Source organism: Chelon labrosus (assembly GCF_963514085.1).
Source record: "Chelon labrosus genome assembly, chromosome: 1".
NCBI lineage: Eukaryota > Metazoa > Chordata > Actinopteri > Mugiliformes > Mugilidae > Chelon > Chelon labrosus.
In genome coordinates, this window is record NC_140337.1 from 24,411,347 (window position 1) to 24,428,074 (window position 16,728).

Below are 16,728 nucleotides of genomic sequence, written 5' to 3' on the forward strand. Positions count from 1 at the left end.
ACAAAGCTAACTGGATACAAGCTAGCAAACAAAGCTAACCGGATACAAGATACCTAGCAAACAAAGCTAACCGGATACAAGATACCTAGCAAACAAAGCTAACAGGATACAAGATACCTAGCAAACAAAGCTAACTGGATACAAGATACCTAGCAAACCAAGCTAACAGGATACAAGATACCTAGCAAACAAAGCTAACCGGATACAAGATACCTAGCAAACAAAGCTAACAGGATACAAGATACCTAGCAAACAAAGCTAACAGGATACAAGATAACTAGCAAACAAAGCTAACAGGATACAAGATAACTAGCAAACAAAGCTGACGTCTCTAATCGAAACACAGTAGAAAATAAAGGAATCTATATTCTTGAGCTGAGAACAGACAGCTCATGAGCTACATACTGTGAGCTGCAGATATGTATAGACTGTATAAAAATAGGCATCACCTCAGCACCATCAGTAGCATTTAACAGTACTCTACAGCATGTTGTTAAAAGTCTAATATCTTGTGTGCAGCCTCCTTCTCTCTGTTACCACAGGATGTTTGGTGAAGTTGTTAACTGACTGCTGTCCAGAAGATTTGCACCGTTACTCTGCTAGCGTTAGCGTTAGCCTTTTCAGATGCATTGCAGTAGTAGTTTTGTTGTATTTCAGTACTGACATGTCACAGTACCACGGGCTTCATCTTTAGTGAAGTATTTCCGCTGCTAGTTTTGCTGCAACGACCCACTGGACTTCTCACCTGTCTTCTAGGAGGCGTCCATGTTATATTTAGTTATATTTTCACGTGTTACACTCCTATTTAAAGAAGCAGCAAGATTAAGTTCCTACAAACCAACTGGCAAATCAATGTGTATGAGATTTGTCTTCAGGGGCTAATGCAGTTAAAAGTTTTTAAGCATTTAAAGAGATTAAATGGGAGTCTCTCTTTTGGGCACAAATGTCCGACACAGAAACTCAGAGATCCAAAAAGAAGCATTTACACGACATTACAACATTGAATTCTTCACCTCATGTGACATGGTTAGTGATATAATCTGCCTTTCTTCTAGTGTGTCTGACTACCGTGTGAACACAGTGGCTCTGTGATCCAGAGACGTCCGAGCATTAATCAGAATTCCAGCGCAGAGAACTGAATGTGGATCAAAATTCCTGCTTCTCCAGAGCCGTTGCCAAACAGCGATGAGTCACCCGCAGCCTTGGCTTGCAACTGAAAAAATGAAAACAAGAAAACCAGACTCTGAAAGTAGAGCGGGAAAGCAGTCATGCATGCAGACGTGTGTGTGTTTGTGTGTGTGTGTGTGCTTGTGGATGCGGGTACGCTCTGGTATGAAATGGAAACTGATATGTTGTCGTACAATGTCCTGCTAATGTGTGTGGTTGTGCTGCGGTTAGACAGTTCTTGCGAAACATAAAATGATACAAAACGCAAAAAGTAAAATATTATGGAATATAAATTGATCGGCTTTGGATTTAAACTTGGCTTCAAGATGAGGGCGTCTGTCTGAGCAGAACTGTAACACACTGATTATTTGCTTTAAAAAGTCAAAGGCTTGTACAAAATATTTTCTTGCGAGAAGTTCTAACGTTGGACAAGAGATCAAAATGTTGAAATGACAAAACAGCATGCACAATTCTCCTGCAAGAATCAAGAACTATTTTCACACATTCTGTTTGTTGTGAAACCTTTTGTAGATAAACCAATCAGCCACAACATTAAAACCACTGACAGGAGAAGTAAATAACATTCAAGCCATCTTGTGACAATTCAGTGTTCCACTGGGAAACTTCTGGACCTGGCATCCATTGGTGTGGATGTTACTTAGACATGTAGCACCCACCTAGACCAGACCAGGCACCCCCACCCCATAGCAATGACACTCCTTGATGGCAGCAGCCATCCCCAGCAGGATGCAGCCTGTATTTGTGTGAAAAGCGAGAAGCTCCTCGGGCTGCGAGAACAAAATGACGTCATTTGACGTGTCGAGAACAATGTTCTCACAGCTTGTTCTCAACACATCAACCAGGCAGAACTTTTTTTTCTCGTGTGGTGTCTGACAACTATTCTGTGATTGGTCAGAAATTAGAAATGTGCGTGGTTAATGCGGAAAAGCAGAAATGCTAGCAGCCACTCTGTTAGCTCCCAGATGCTAATGTTTTCAGTGTGACCGCTATTCTCTCCTGGATAGAGATCTTCATACTGCGTGTCGGTGCATGCTGAATGAACGGCGTGATCCGACATCAAAACGACCGGCCGACATCCAAAAATGATAAGAAAAGTGCCTCTCGTTGTCCGTCTCCTGCATCTCCCACAATGCTTAGGGCGTGTGACGTATTCTGCAGTGGGAGGGGCCTATGAGGACTTCCGCGAGGTTCGGCACTTTATTGTGAAGTATAAAAGACCTGGCCAGAACAAACTTTTTTCTTGTTCTCACAGCCCTAGGACCAAGAACAAATTTCTCACTTCTTGCGAAGTATGTACCAACCTTTAGGAACAACTCAAAAAAAAAAAACATGAAGAACAGCACAAAGTGTTGACCTGGCCTCCAAATTCACTAGATCCCAAACTGATCAAGTATCTGTGGGATGATCCACAGAGGACCCTCCCCTCAAAGGCCCCCCCCACTAACAACATTGTGTTACCAGACACCACAGGACACCCTCAGAAGGCCCATGTCCATTTTCTGCTGAGTCACCACAAGGGAGACCTACACAATATTAGGAAGTTGTTCATAATGCTATGCCTGATCTGTGTATTAAACAAGTGCATTAAATTGAGTGATCTAGCTATTCTACATGTACCGTCATGAAAAAGTGCCTCTCCTTTTCTGAACTAACTTCCCATAAGGTTCCCTGTAATAAACCATCCGGTACGTCAGGTTAGGAGAAGGCTTACATGGGATTATTTGTCATGGTTGTGCGTTGTTCACACCAGACTGCTGCCATTCCTGAGCAAGCTCTGCACTGGTGCACTAGGAGGACTTCCTTCACAGCAACTGAACCTCTCTCCTTGAAGACATTTGTGTCATTCTCAAACTTTTTGGCCACGGCTGTAGGAGCGCCATGCCGTTATGTATTCCTAATAACTTAAATGTGCTATAATGACATCAAATTAACTGCTAAATTACACATGGGGTAACAGGGATAGCAAGAAAACCGCAGAGGTCTATTTTTAGGCTGCTGTAACTCACTGTGGCAGAGTGTACAGTTTGGCAGGAAAAGCACCGACTGTGAAAAGATGAGACGTTCTACATAGAGTTGCTCTCTTTCGGTTTGGATGTTGTATATATTCGAGTATTTACTCATTACTCATTACCACTTCCGTGAGCAGTAAAACCCAACAGTAAAACACTCCATTCATGTATAAAACCAGCCTATTAAGAGCGAGATCCCACTGCCAAAAACAGATCATGTGAAGAAGCTCTTCTACAGCCGCGGTGGGTGTGGTCCCACCAAACCCTAAGAAATGCAGCATGTACTGTGTGAAAGAAGAAGAACAATTAATCAGAATTTAAAGATCTCTATCGTGCTATGTCTGTTGAGTGAAATATCAAAGGGCTTTCGGGGCTTTTCCCGAGGGTCCACTTTTATTGAAAGTTTGGTATTTTTATGTGTAAGCAGCAGTCACATACACAGAGGACAGTTAATAGGTTTTCTCCCTCGGGGCAAATTCAGCCATAAACTGTGCCTTTGGAGGAAAACTCCAGCTTCCTGTTTGGTGTACCTTCCTGTGCAGAGCTGACGCGATATAGACGGTATGAGGTTATGTCCAGAACAGAGTCTGAAGGCTGAGAAAATAAAGAAATATCTCAGTTTTAGAGATATTACGGATCGGTATTGGGCCTTTCTTCCAAGTCTTGTCTTTTGCAGTTATTTATTTTAGGTCTGCTATAAACCAAAACCGCGTCCCTGTAGCGCAAACACATCATCTTCCTCTTTGTTGCCTTGCGCCAAAGCCGCCAAGAGGAACCAAAGTCACGTGACTAAACACGTGTGGACGAACTTTACTCAGGAAAATGAAGTCAGTCAGACAGAGATATGTAAATTATGTAATGTGTTTGTCTGGTGAGGTGGTAGTACGTGATCATTAATCAATAAACAAACACTGAACGTTTAAAAGTTTCCTGGAGACAGCGTCTAGTAGGAAAACCTTCCAGAAAGGGTTAGGGAGTTTATGGCAGCGTTGGATGACCAGAACATTTCTGGAGTAGAGAACGCAAGGTACGAGCTACCCTCTCCACACTACATTAACTTTGATGGAAATATTTATTGGACTGAATCCAGTCGACTCTAGGAGAAGAGAAGGAAAGACTTTAGGAAGCTGCAGGAGAGGACATTCTCTTTATTTAAGATCGGTCGATACTGAATATTTAAAGATCTGTATCATATTGGGGTCAAGTCTTGGCGTCAAAAACAGCGGCGTTGTTGGTTCTGAAACAGCAGTAGAGATCCATTGGAGACAGCAGCTGTTAAAATACTCTACTGCGCTTCAAATTATATATATTTGTTTACATACAGAGCGCAAAACTGAGACCAGATCTGAAGAGCTGGCAGGAGACGCATTTTAATGCCGGGTGTGAACACGGGTATAGATTGTCCAGGTTGGATGTTAATGGGGGATCTGAATTATTTGTCCCCAAGGGGAACTTTTAAAAGGGCGTAAGTAGCTAGAGATGGACACACTCATAATCAGTAGGCACACAAAACACAGTTTGTTCTGAAGGCCACACTGTTGAGAATAATTACCACGGCGCTGCACATCGTCTCCAGTTTAGCGTTTCCTCTTTTCATTTTCCTCATTATTCCGTGTTTCCACGCAGCTGTTGAGTGTCTTCTTGGTTCGTCTCCAACACAAAGCGCTTCCCGTCTCTTATCAGGGTCTGTGCGCCAGACCGAAAGTAAATAGGTAACGCTTGTTTATTGATAGTCTTAACAATCCATAACACTGGGGCCGGCTAGAGAGAATTAAGTTTGGTTTGGTTTCTATCCAGGATAAACTAGGGATATGACATGCATGTCTGCTGTACCGCGATGCAGGTCATGGAACTCAAATGGCTGTGGTTGGAGGGATAGTTCAGGGCTGAACCAGGTACGTCTTGGCTAGAAATGTCGCCTGTTGTCGGCCAAAAATGTTCAGGTTTGATAGACGACAGATGAGAAGGAACAAGGGAATGCAACCAGAGATAAGGCTGATCATGTCCAACGTAAGCTAAAGAGAAAACATATCTTCACTAATGTGTTCATCCATCAGTGTCTGAATGTTGCCGTCAAATCGGGTTCTTGTGGGTTTCAGAGTGAAACTTGTTTATTCGCCAATGACCGCGGGTCTTTGATGGTCCGCGCTGACTGATGAAGCCTCCTCGGACTCAACAAGGTAGGAGGTTTTGGCTTTCAGCATGTGTTTCTGCTTTTCTCGGCCCTTCCCGTCCACATTTCAGCATCGGCGTCATTAAAGGGGGACTGGAATGTTTTAATCGTTTATCATCAGGTAATAAGGGTTTAACATGGCCATTAAAGCTCCAGGCCACTTTCTGTTAAAGACAACATGGGGAGAGAGGCTCAGTTCCTTCCCCCCTTGTAATCCTGAAGACTTTTTTTTTTTTTTTTGGCTGCTCAGTATCAACTTCAGTCTATTTGATTTTCTTGCAGACTATTTCGAAACCAGAAAATTAATTGGCGTTGACGTTCAGTGGTGATACTGACCACATGAACATAGCAGAGAATTTTAAAAAGCTTGGTAACTTTGATATGGAAATAATTTATATCGAGTTAGCTTTCAATATGAGTTATGGACAGGATTTTAAACAATACAAAACCAAGACAACAACTTTATACATAAAATATTGATTATTAGCTCTACTAACATAAAATGACAAAAGAATTAAAGGGGCGTTACCATTTTTTACAACCTTGACCTTATTTCTGGCATAAAATACAATAGTTTACTCACCCATATAACTTTGGTGTCATTTGGAGTCGTTCGGAAGATATTTAGATCTGTGTATACCCATATAGTGGGAGTGACTGGGGCACCGAAACGCAGCCTCTAAATAACGCATTATCTGCCACGAAACTAGTTCATTTCACCAATATTTTGTTGTGATACACTAGTGCTATTCCCCGTTGAGTCTGGAGTTACCTGTAATCATCATCTGGAGTCTGTGATACCAAAATTATTTAGTTATTTAGAGGCTGCGTTTCGGTGCCCCAGTCACTCCCACTATATGGATATATGCGGATCTAACTATTGTCCAAACGTCTCCAAATGACACCAATGTTATATGGGTGAGTAAACGATGGTATTTTATGCCAGAAATAAAGTCCAGGTTGTAAAAAACGGTAATTTCCCTTTAACTACTAACTACACATGCAGGCATTTTAAAAATGATTGGGTCGATATCAGGCTTGAGCAAATCTTTTGTAGTCATTTATTTTAGCTCCAAAACCAAGTCCCTGTAGTGTCAAAATGTCTTCTTCTTCTTCTATTTCAATAGCAGTTGGCTAGCGTCAAGCTGCCAAAAATACAGCGCTGTTCTTGGTTCTGAAACAGCAGTAGCGATCCGTTAGAGACAGCAGCCGTTACTCCGTTGCTCCACGTCGAAGTATTGCAAAAAAGTATGAAGTATAAAATGATTGGATCGGTATCAGGCTTCAACTGAGCCTGATCGCTTGTAGTTTAGTTTATTTTAGGTCTGCCATAAACCAAAACCACGTCTCTGTAGCGCCAAACCGTCTTCTCCTACTTCTGTTTTTTGTGGCGACTGGCTAGCGTCAACGCTGCCAAAAATAAAAGAAGACGACGAAGACTGAGGAACCAAAATCACGTGACTAAACATCTTTACTGTGTGGAAGAACGTGGCTGTTTGGTGAGGTGGTAGTAGTTGATCGTCATTCAATACTAACTTGATTCGAGTCCACTCAGGCAATGGCTCCGCCGAAACAACAACAACAAACACTGAACGCTGCGTTTAAAAGAAGAGAAAAGTTTCCTGGAGACAGCGTCTTATTTAAATTCTTGATTAATCGTGCATACTGTAACACGCAATAACTTAGCGAGTGGTCACTTGCCTTCTCGGCCCTGCCAGCTTTGGTTGTCTTTTCCAATTTATCTTTGGGATCTTGAACATCGGCAGCACACCAGCACAGTGAGGACGGAAACTTCTGTGCATTGTTGGTGACAGTGTTCAACAAGACCAGGTCACACTGAGAGGAGTGTGAGTCCATGGTGGCAACTCAGCTTCTGGATCGTCCCCTCCACCCGTATCCCCTTCGCCTTCTTTTAATCAAACTCACATCTGCTATTAGTAGTGAATGTGGGTTCACATTGCTCTAATTAGCTTTTCAGCTAACCATCTTAGAGCACTGATGTGTTGTCTGCAGCATGTTTGTGCAATCGCACTTTGGATTACCGTAATTATGTTAATGTTTGCGCCATCAGAAAAATTCCAGCGGTTTCTCAAAACTGAGACGTTGCGCTTTGCAGCCAATGTTGGTGTCATTGCGGTATTTCACTTGCGCCTCTCCCAGAAGGTTATACACTCTTATAACATGCAGTCAATTGTAAAACTTCTACCTTTTTTTTATGGTAAAATAAGCAAAAAAAGAGTCCAGGCAGGCCTTGGAGGCATAGGTGTTAAAGGATTAACATTGCGTAAATCAAGCATGGCATCTTTATCCTCCAAACCCCCAGCAAATTCAAAAATTCGTGGAAAAGCTGTACATCCAACCGTCACGCAAAGCAACCCCACCCTTATTCATTTGTAATTCGATGCTGTAATGTAAGTAAACCGTGTGAGATGCATGTACAAAATACCCACGGCACAGTTGCTCTAGAGGCCAAAACTGTTTTTGCACCAGGCTGTAAAACATGTTTTATTTCTGCTGTAAAGCCAGGTATTTTAACATGGAGGTCTCTTGGTAATTACTCTTTTGGAGCCTGCCTTAAGTGGCCATGTGAGGTTTTGGCTCTTGGATTTTCCCTTCCTTTAAGGTTGCTGCTTGGTAGAAGTGGGTGTTTTTAATCAACCCCACGTCCCAACTGTCAGCGATGCGCAAGGCAGAAAGACAAGAGAGACAAGTTAAGACAAGATATTGTACATTGTCACTGTACACCGATCAGGCATAACATTATGAGCATCTTCCTAATATCGTGCAGGTCTCCCTTGTGCCTCCAAAACAGTCCTGTGGATTTCAGAACCCACCAAGTAAACATCCGCAGGCAAATATTTTTAATAGTGACTTCTGTTTTGATACCGGCTTTAATACCTTCTCTAAAATACAAGTCTGCTCTATTGCTGAGACGGTTCATATTCTACTTAAACTACTTGCACTTACTTAGACCGGAAATCCTAGAGTTCCACCAATCGACCAGCCACCATGTGGAGCTCACACCATACATAATCACCAACTACCTGATCATCAGCGTAGACTGTTATCAACTTTGAGGCAATGCAGAGTTGATGCAACAACCACTGGGTACTCAAACAACTGATAGATTTGACTGATATATGAGGCAAGTATACAATGCCACCACGACTTTGGTTCCTACCATCAATGCTTATAATGGATTTTGGACGAGTACATGCGTCAGGTGAACCCAGATGGGGCAGCAACACCATTGACGGTAGTTTCTTTTTTTCTAAAACAAAAATGGATTAGGCCTAATTGTGAACTAAAAGTTCACAGATCATAACATTATGACCACCTTCCTAATATTGTGTAGGTCTCCCTTGTGGTGACTCATCAGAGAATGGACATGGGCCTTCTGAGGGTGTCCTGTGACGTCTGATCAACAGAATGATGTTCGTGTTGGGGTCTTTGAGGGGAGGGGCCTCTGTGGATTATCCCACAGATACTTGATCAGTTTGGGATCTAGTGAATTTGGAGGCCAGGTCAACACCTTGTGCTGTTCTTCATGTTTTTTTGAGTTGTTCCTAAACCGTTTTTGTGTGTGTGCCTGTGTCAGGCTGCATACGTATAGCCTGTATAAAAACCGGCAGCAACTCAGCACCATAACTTTAAGTCAAGTTAATTATTATTAATAATTAGGAAATCGACTGCGTTCACTCTCAAGCTAAACATGCACAACATTGTAGAGTTGTCAAAGATACGGTCGGAGGAAGGCAGAAACCGTGATCGATAACACGCCTCAATGAAGCGAAACCGGTTTTCATCACAGCTGTTTGACTTTGAATAGTGTGTTCTAGTGTGAACGTATCAGGAGTTCCAGGTAGACCTAACTGTTCTAGGAACATTTAATCGCTGCCAAGGTAGAACAGGTCTGGTTGTCTTCCTGCAGCGCTGATGATGAAATCCCTCTTTGCTTTACTGGAAACGTCTCTCTGTTTCATGCCAGTGATTCATATATGTATCCTGACATGCCGGGACATCCCACGAAGCCTCTGTCTTTACGCTTATATCTCATTTGAGAGACGTGAAACTGTTGGGTTACATTTACATGATGAGTAAAACAATTAGATCTGTGTATGCTGAGATACTGACACATTTTCTGTTATTTTAACTGCTTATAAAAAAAAATATATATATATATATATATACCCCGGTAGCAGTCAGTCATAACGAATAGGAGCTTTAATTGGAAGGTTAAGGAACCATTTTTATACACAGTCCCTTCAAAAGGGACGGGACAGATCGACATAGTCATAATAATTTTTAATAATTGCCCAGAATCACTTGCAGGCGATAAATATATTGAGTTTTCCAAAGTGATGAATAATGTTTTCTCAGGAGCTGGTAGAGAGAAAAGTAAATTCACTGATAAGCCACAACATTATGACCACTGACAGGAGAACTGAATAACATTTAAACCATCTTGTGACAAGTCAATGTTCTGCTGGGAAACTTTCGGACCTGGCATTCATTCATGTGGATGTTACTTAGACATGTAGCACCTACCTAGACCAGACCAGGCACCCTCACCCCATAGCAATGACACTCCTTGATGGCAGCAGCCATCCCCAGCAGGACGTGTACACAAAAACGCTTTAGGAACAACTCAAAAAAGAACATGAAGAACAGCACAAGGTGTTGACCTGGCCTCCAAATTCACTAGATCCCAAACTGATCAAGTATCTGTGGGATGATCCACAGAGGCCCCTCCCCTCAAAGCCCCCCCCACTAACAAAATTCTGTTGCCAGACACCACAGGACACCATCAGAAGACCCATATCCATTCTCTGATGAGTCACCACAAGGGAGACCTACGCATTATTAGGAAGGTGGTCATAATGTTATGCCTGATTGGTGTATTTTACCAGTACCATGCTCTAAATAAATAGAGTTTGGACTTTGGATATGTTTCCGTGGCTGTTTCATTTTCAGAATACTAAAAGTGCTGGTAGTAAATCACCACTGAGCTCCTAGGACTCACTGGACTGTTGACTTATAATTGCTGCACATGCTATGATTCAGTATATCCTATCAGAACTGTAAGTTTATCATTAGCCGGCATGCTATGCTAGCTCAGCAGTTGACACTTAATCTAATTAATGTTTCTCCAGAGTTTTATTTGGCTAGTTGAGCTTTATTCATTCATGTAACTGCCAGCTCGAGAGTTGAGAACTAATGAGATATAAACAGGAACGTAACAATGAAAATTCATTCGCTAAAAGCACTTATCAAATAAAATAAATATTATTAGAGGTGTAGTAAAACACCAACTGTCAGAGTAGAACAGGTTGAGATAAAGAGACGGTAAAAAAAAAGGAGTGGCCATTTACACATAAAAGAAAACTCTTGGATTGTATTGAAATAACAGAGGTCATGACTGTTGCCAGCTGGAGCTTTCTGCAGGTTCTCTACGGTTAATCTGTTCAGGGAAGTTTGTTTTGAGGCCATGAGTCACATTTGGAGCACGAAGGAAACGCTAAGATTTGATATTTGATATCGGCCTACACGATCTGAGAAAGTTGTAGGCGGTTGTGCTGATCATGGAAACCTTTCGCGTGACTCTTGCACAAAAGCCTTTCGTGCATGCGGAGGAACCCTGGTAATTACATGAAACAGTTGCTTTTTAATCCTGGGAGCTTTGCTGGGGTTGTCCTATCAAGTTTTTCTTTTGCCCCCCAGCTGATCCGATACAAATCCTTTCATATTCAGCCGAATCCAGATCTCATCTTAAATAAACAAAAAGTCCTCCCCTTGGAGATTCATAAAGACTTTTTTATTGTACTTAGTCTCCTGGATTACATGTTCAATGTGCAACTGGATTAATTCCAATAAACATGTCTGTCAAAGCCAATGTAGCGAGAAGAGGGTAGTTCCAGAAAACCTGTGTTCTCGGCTAGAAAAATGGGCTGGACTAACTCCATAATCCTCTCTGTCATATTTTTCTTGTTGACACCGTCTCCAGGAGACATTTCTCGAGACAACACAGCGTTCAGAGTTTGTTGTCGCTGTTTCTGTGCGGCCTTTGCATCAAGTTGGTACTATTGATTAACAATCACGTACTACCACCTCGCCAAACATCCATATTGCATGATGTACACATTTCTGTCTGACTGACTTAATTTTCCAGAGTAAAACACTTCCACATAGAAGACATGTTTAGTCACATGATTTTGACTTCTTCTTCTTCTTCTTAGATTTTTGGTAGTTTTGATGCTAGCCAGCCGCCACTAAAACAGAAGAAGAAGTCGTCTTCATCTTAAAACAGTTTACCTTGCCTTGTTTGGTGTCATTCTTTTCAGCACAACCTTCATTTTGACACACTGTGTTAACACATTGGACCTAAAACCACACTAGAAATATGAACTCAGAACTCATGAACTATTAGAATTTAAATCTAAACTGTTGATTTTAAAAGCTTATGTACAAATTTAGCAAACAACAAAGTTATTTACAACTATTTACATTAAAATGCAGGAAATGCATTTTTTGTACGGCTATTTACGACCATTTACAAAACTATCAGGTGTCACAATAAGTAACGTATAACCATAACAAATCTCTCAAAACTAGCAGCCGTAACTCCATAGATTGTATATAGCGTCCCTCCTGCAACTTTTCCCTCTTCCTTAGCAACCATTGCCATTCCCCTACTAAACACGACATGACGACAATATTCAGGAGAAAACATGGCGTAAATTATTCATAAGTCTAGTTTTACTTGGCCTGGCAACACAATTAAAAACTGGTATACAGTTTGAAGCTAGCACTTTCTACTCAAGTTGAAACAAAGACTGTGTCTTTCCGCCATGTTGTCTTAGATTGGTCATTTTATTTGGACGTGCCGGCTCATCCGTCGACTCCAGGAGGTTAAACATGCCTGGATCGGCTTAGTTGACCTGCAGACACGAGCTCTGGGTAGTGAACGAAAGATAATTTGTGAGGACAGGCAGCCAGTAAATGTGGTTAGCGCATCTGAATATGATACATCCTGGGTGACAGCCATTAGAGGTTTTCAAGTGTGACCGCTTCCTGAGTTGTTGGTGTTTGGGAGGTGCTTCATTAGCACTGATGGCTGACACCTGGACTGATGCGATTGCTAGCCTATCGGTTTTGCCTAGTTGAGTTGAACTTTGGTTTGGTTGGACTTTGGGTTGTCTTGAGTGCTTCTGTTCTTGCATTCACACATTCAAACACACATTACAGACATGACTGCATATTTGATTTAAGTCAGTACAATGAATTTACTTCCTTTGAGCCAGGCTGTGACACAGGACATGTTGCTTGTGGAGGGTTGGTGTCTACGGATGGAGGATTCAGATCCCACATGGAGACGGAGCCAGAGGCTACAATTACCAGCACCGTGTAATTCCAGGTTGTGGATCTTGACTGGTAGCCCTTTTGCTAAAATAGAGTTCTTTTAAAGGGTTTGTGCAGAAATCAGTGGTCTGTGGGGGGCAGACTTACCTACTTATTACTTCGGTTAACGCCTGCCTGCCTGCGCTTTGTCGGATTGCAGGGAAGAAATATAAAATAACTCTTAAAATGGCCCAGTGAGACTTGAGTGGCCGAGTAATCACACAGACTACTAACACGACTGAGGGGTGGTTGGAGCGGGAAAATGTCATGGGTATCCTGTGACACAAGAACAGGAGGAGGCATTCAACGTAGACAAACTTTTTGGACCAGAACAAACACAAACTGTAGCTGTACTCGACGCACAATAACGTCTTTTAGAAGCTTTGGACACTAAACTGTTTAAATGTTTGAAACATAGTTGTTTGCATGTATTTCAGTCCTAATCCCATCCCTTCCATCCAGATGTGAAGCACATTTTGCACAATCCTGATTGACACAAAGTTGTTCAACTTCCTGAATGTTTAAATGGTTGGAAAGGCTGCGTGTCTTTTTTTAAATTTTCAGCTTCAACTGACTGACCCTGTTACTCGTCATCCAAAGGCAGAAACAAAGAAATTGCATTTGGCAAGAGGAAGAAAAACCCAAAACAAAACCAGAGCGCTACAGAGAGAATGGAATCTGTTGTTTATTATGGCAAGAAATAACTTTATTTTTAGTCCTTTGGGTCCTGTGGGTTGAGGGGAGGGGCTTCTGTGGATCACCCCACAGATACTTGATCAGTTTGGGATCTAGTGAATTTGGAGGCCAGGTCAACGCCTTGTTCTGTTCTTCATGATTGTTTTTTTGAGTTGTTCCTAAAGTGTTTTCGTGGCTGCATCCTGCTGGGGATGTCTGCTGCCATCAAGGAGTGTCATTGCTATGGGGTGGGGGTACCTGGTCTGGTCTAGGTGGGTGCTACATGTCTAAGTAACATCCACACCAATGAATGCCAGGTCCAAAGGTTTCCCAGCAGAACACTGAACTTGCCACAAGATGTTTTTCACTTCTCCTGTCAGTGGTTTTAATGTTCTGGCTGAAGGCAACATCACACATGGCTTCAGGTTGGGACTCTATGTGAAGACAGAAACAGTCTCGTTACCCATCGGAAACTCACATGACTCCTGTCTCTTAACGACTGATTGACCCCGTCCTCTTCCTCCACTTTGCAGATGATGTGTCGGCAGACAGCAGTGCCGAGTTCCCAGACCGGGCGTCCATGATGGAGGTGCGTCTGCAAGCACAGGAGGACGAGATCACACTGCTGAAGTCCTCGCTGGCCGATGCCCTGCGCAAAATCCGCATCCACGACCAGCTCCTCCCGTTGCTGAAGCAGCAGCTCATAGCGAGTGGGTGAAGTTCACGGAGTGCATCCATCGGTACGGTGTCACTCAAAGGTTACTGATGATTTGCTCTGATCCCCTCAGTTAACCCGGGTGCTGCACGGGTTCTGAACCAGGTGTGCGGCTCAGATGGTTTTACCAGCGGCAGGAAACTGTCTTCCAGCTCCGTCGTCGATGGTGTCCGCCACCCTGCAAACAGGTACTGCACCTTCAAACCAAGGCCTTACAAAGACAGAAATGAGGATGGGCCATTGTTGTATCATTGTACCTTAGTGGTATCTGTATACTTATGTTCATATCTATGAGTGATCTTCCTGTGTGACTGTTCTGTGGTGCTCTTAACCCTTGAACTATCTCTAGCCAACCTTCAGACAGCATTGTGTCCAATGCTAACGGCCACACAGGAAGTCCAATGTCCTTGGAGCTCCGAACCAGACCAGCAACAGTGGACCGGTCAACCCAGACCGAGCCCACCCTGCCTGAACAGGACAGGGTCCTTCTCCCCAGACAGGTCCAGAGCCTTTTACTGGAGGACGCCCTCCTTCCAGGGCAGTCTGCACTTGAGGGGACCCGAGCCAAGCTCCACCGGGTTCCTGGTATGGAGGAGGAGGACGAGGAGCAGGAGGAAGACGAAGAAGACGGAGGGGAGCAGGAAAAGGACCTGACCTGGACGTCGTCGGTGGAGGAGCCCATTCAGCCCACCACGATCCGAAGCCTCCAGAGGGAGGACTTCCAGGACAGAAGCTGTTCTCCAGAGGACCCAGGTTCTGCCTCATTGAGAACTTCAGACCAAAACCTCAACTCCCGCTCTGGACCCCTGTCCCCCATCCAGGAAGGACAGAAATCGCTGTGCGTTCATCTCCTAGCCTCGTCGCCGCTTTCTCCAACCGTAATCATAATCATCTTTCCTCGGAGCATGATTGCATGATTTTTAAGGACGAATTACCTGTAACACCTTTTCTCTTAATTCTCACTCTGCAAACCCCAGTTGTGCTGCAAGGCCCATATCTACAGCACGAAGCCTTCAGCCTCAGGTAGCCAGGGTGTGATTAGGTCAGAGCCCGGAAACCCAAGGGGGATGACATGTTCTGTCGTCGTGTGCTTTCTTTTCCATTTGTTTGAGCAAAGGGCGCTGGGGGGGAAACATAAAGCTGTAGCTGAGCATAATGGTGGCACTTGTTCGCAGCGATCACACTGACACGTCCACAATTAGAATCCAGCGGAAAATGTGACGTGAGGATAATTGGCCGCGGTACAAAAAGAAAACACAAAGCAGGGCACGGTTAGGGTTACAGCTTGGACCAGAAAGGTCGCCAAGGCCGTACGGATGTAACCTTTCAATGCTTGGAAGTAGAATATCTGTCTAAACACGCTACACCGATGTTATTGTCCGTCGAGGTAGACCATCCAGAGCGGTCCTCTCAGTTACGACTTCACTGCAGCCACAAAGGATTAGAGTTGAAGGCTCTGTAAGGAGATGCAGATGTGCAGAGTTGAGACATTGCCGCCGGGGATCTGCAAGTCAACTGGGTTTTGCAGAAACACACAAATTCTACACTAACCTTTTAACGGTGTTGTCCTCAAACAAAATCAACCTCTTTCGTGCTGGGATCAGTTTTCTTCCGTGATCCACTTTCTCCAATGATTCGCCTTTTCTGACAGTGAGTCCAGAGCACTGCCGCTTTTGTTTACCGGTGCCGTGAGTTTGTTTGTTCGTGCATGTGTTTTTTATTGTTTTTTTTTTGTGTGTGTGTTTGTTTCCTCCCATTCTCTTGTGGCTCACGAGATGTTTCGTCTGAGTTTCACTTCCTAGATCTGAGCCCGGTGACATAAACAGCAGAGTTGTTTTTATGTCCTGTAAGTCTTGCTCTGGTGATGCTGCTGGTACGCCAGGAAACCAACTGTGTCAGATGAAAACCTTCAGAAGCAACTAACCACATTTTTGTGATTGCTGTTATTCATCTGAATTCAATGCAGCACAAACTCAGACGTTCTTTCCTCTGCATGTTGACCCTTTAAGGTTACGATCGGTTTTGCTAATCGTAGTTTTAGGAAAGAGATTAAAGACATTAAATTGAATCTTTAAATCTTGCACATTGATGGAGCCTGGAAACAGGGTTGCCGAACTGCTGCAACGAAACCTAAAAATGATCATATAAACCACCATGTTTAGCCAAAATTGTTTGGATTAGAAATGGAAAATGAAACTTGACAAGGTATTTGTGCAAATCTATCTGTTGCTGACATACACTTTAAGTTGCTAGTTTGCTTTAAAATGGCAATATTAGCATGCTAGGCTAGCTGGTTGAGAACCGACAGTAGCAGAACCTAAACTTTTGCCACGCTTTTGGTTTGTTTTCAGATTCAGAATGTGAATATGATTTGAACTATTGACCCTCATAGCAATATGATTTGAAAATACTAACAATGAATCATGAACTCTTCTTGTACTAACAAGGGTTTGCATGGGTCACCCTGAACTAACCTTTTGCCTTGAACCTGTTAAAGTTTTCTGCTGTTGTAGTCAGTAGTTTTCCAGTAAGTTAAAAGGTAATTCTACTTCAGCCTCCTTATTAATGTG

General features: G+C 43.1%; 1 protein-coding gene across 4 annotated transcripts in view; it reads left to right on the forward strand.

Moving 5' to 3' along the window:
• Nucleotides 1-16,728, forward strand: part of eml3 (EMAP like 3) — a 53,049-nt gene that overhangs the window by 9,702 nt on the left and 26,619 nt on the right. For 2 of the 4 annotated variants that reach the window (XM_084547151.1, XM_084547153.1), the window contains exons 2-4: nucleotides 13,977-14,153; nucleotides 14,232-14,346; nucleotides 14,508-14,996. In XM_084547151.1, the coding sequence (XP_084403277.1) occupies nucleotides 13,977-14,153; nucleotides 14,232-14,346; nucleotides 14,508-14,996 (781 nt within the window). Of the gene's footprint in view, nucleotides 1-4,668; nucleotides 5,378-13,976; nucleotides 14,154-14,231; nucleotides 14,347-14,507; nucleotides 14,997-16,728 lie in introns of those variants that run through there. The other 2 variants (XM_084547152.1, XM_084547154.1) reach the window with 2 other exon arrangements.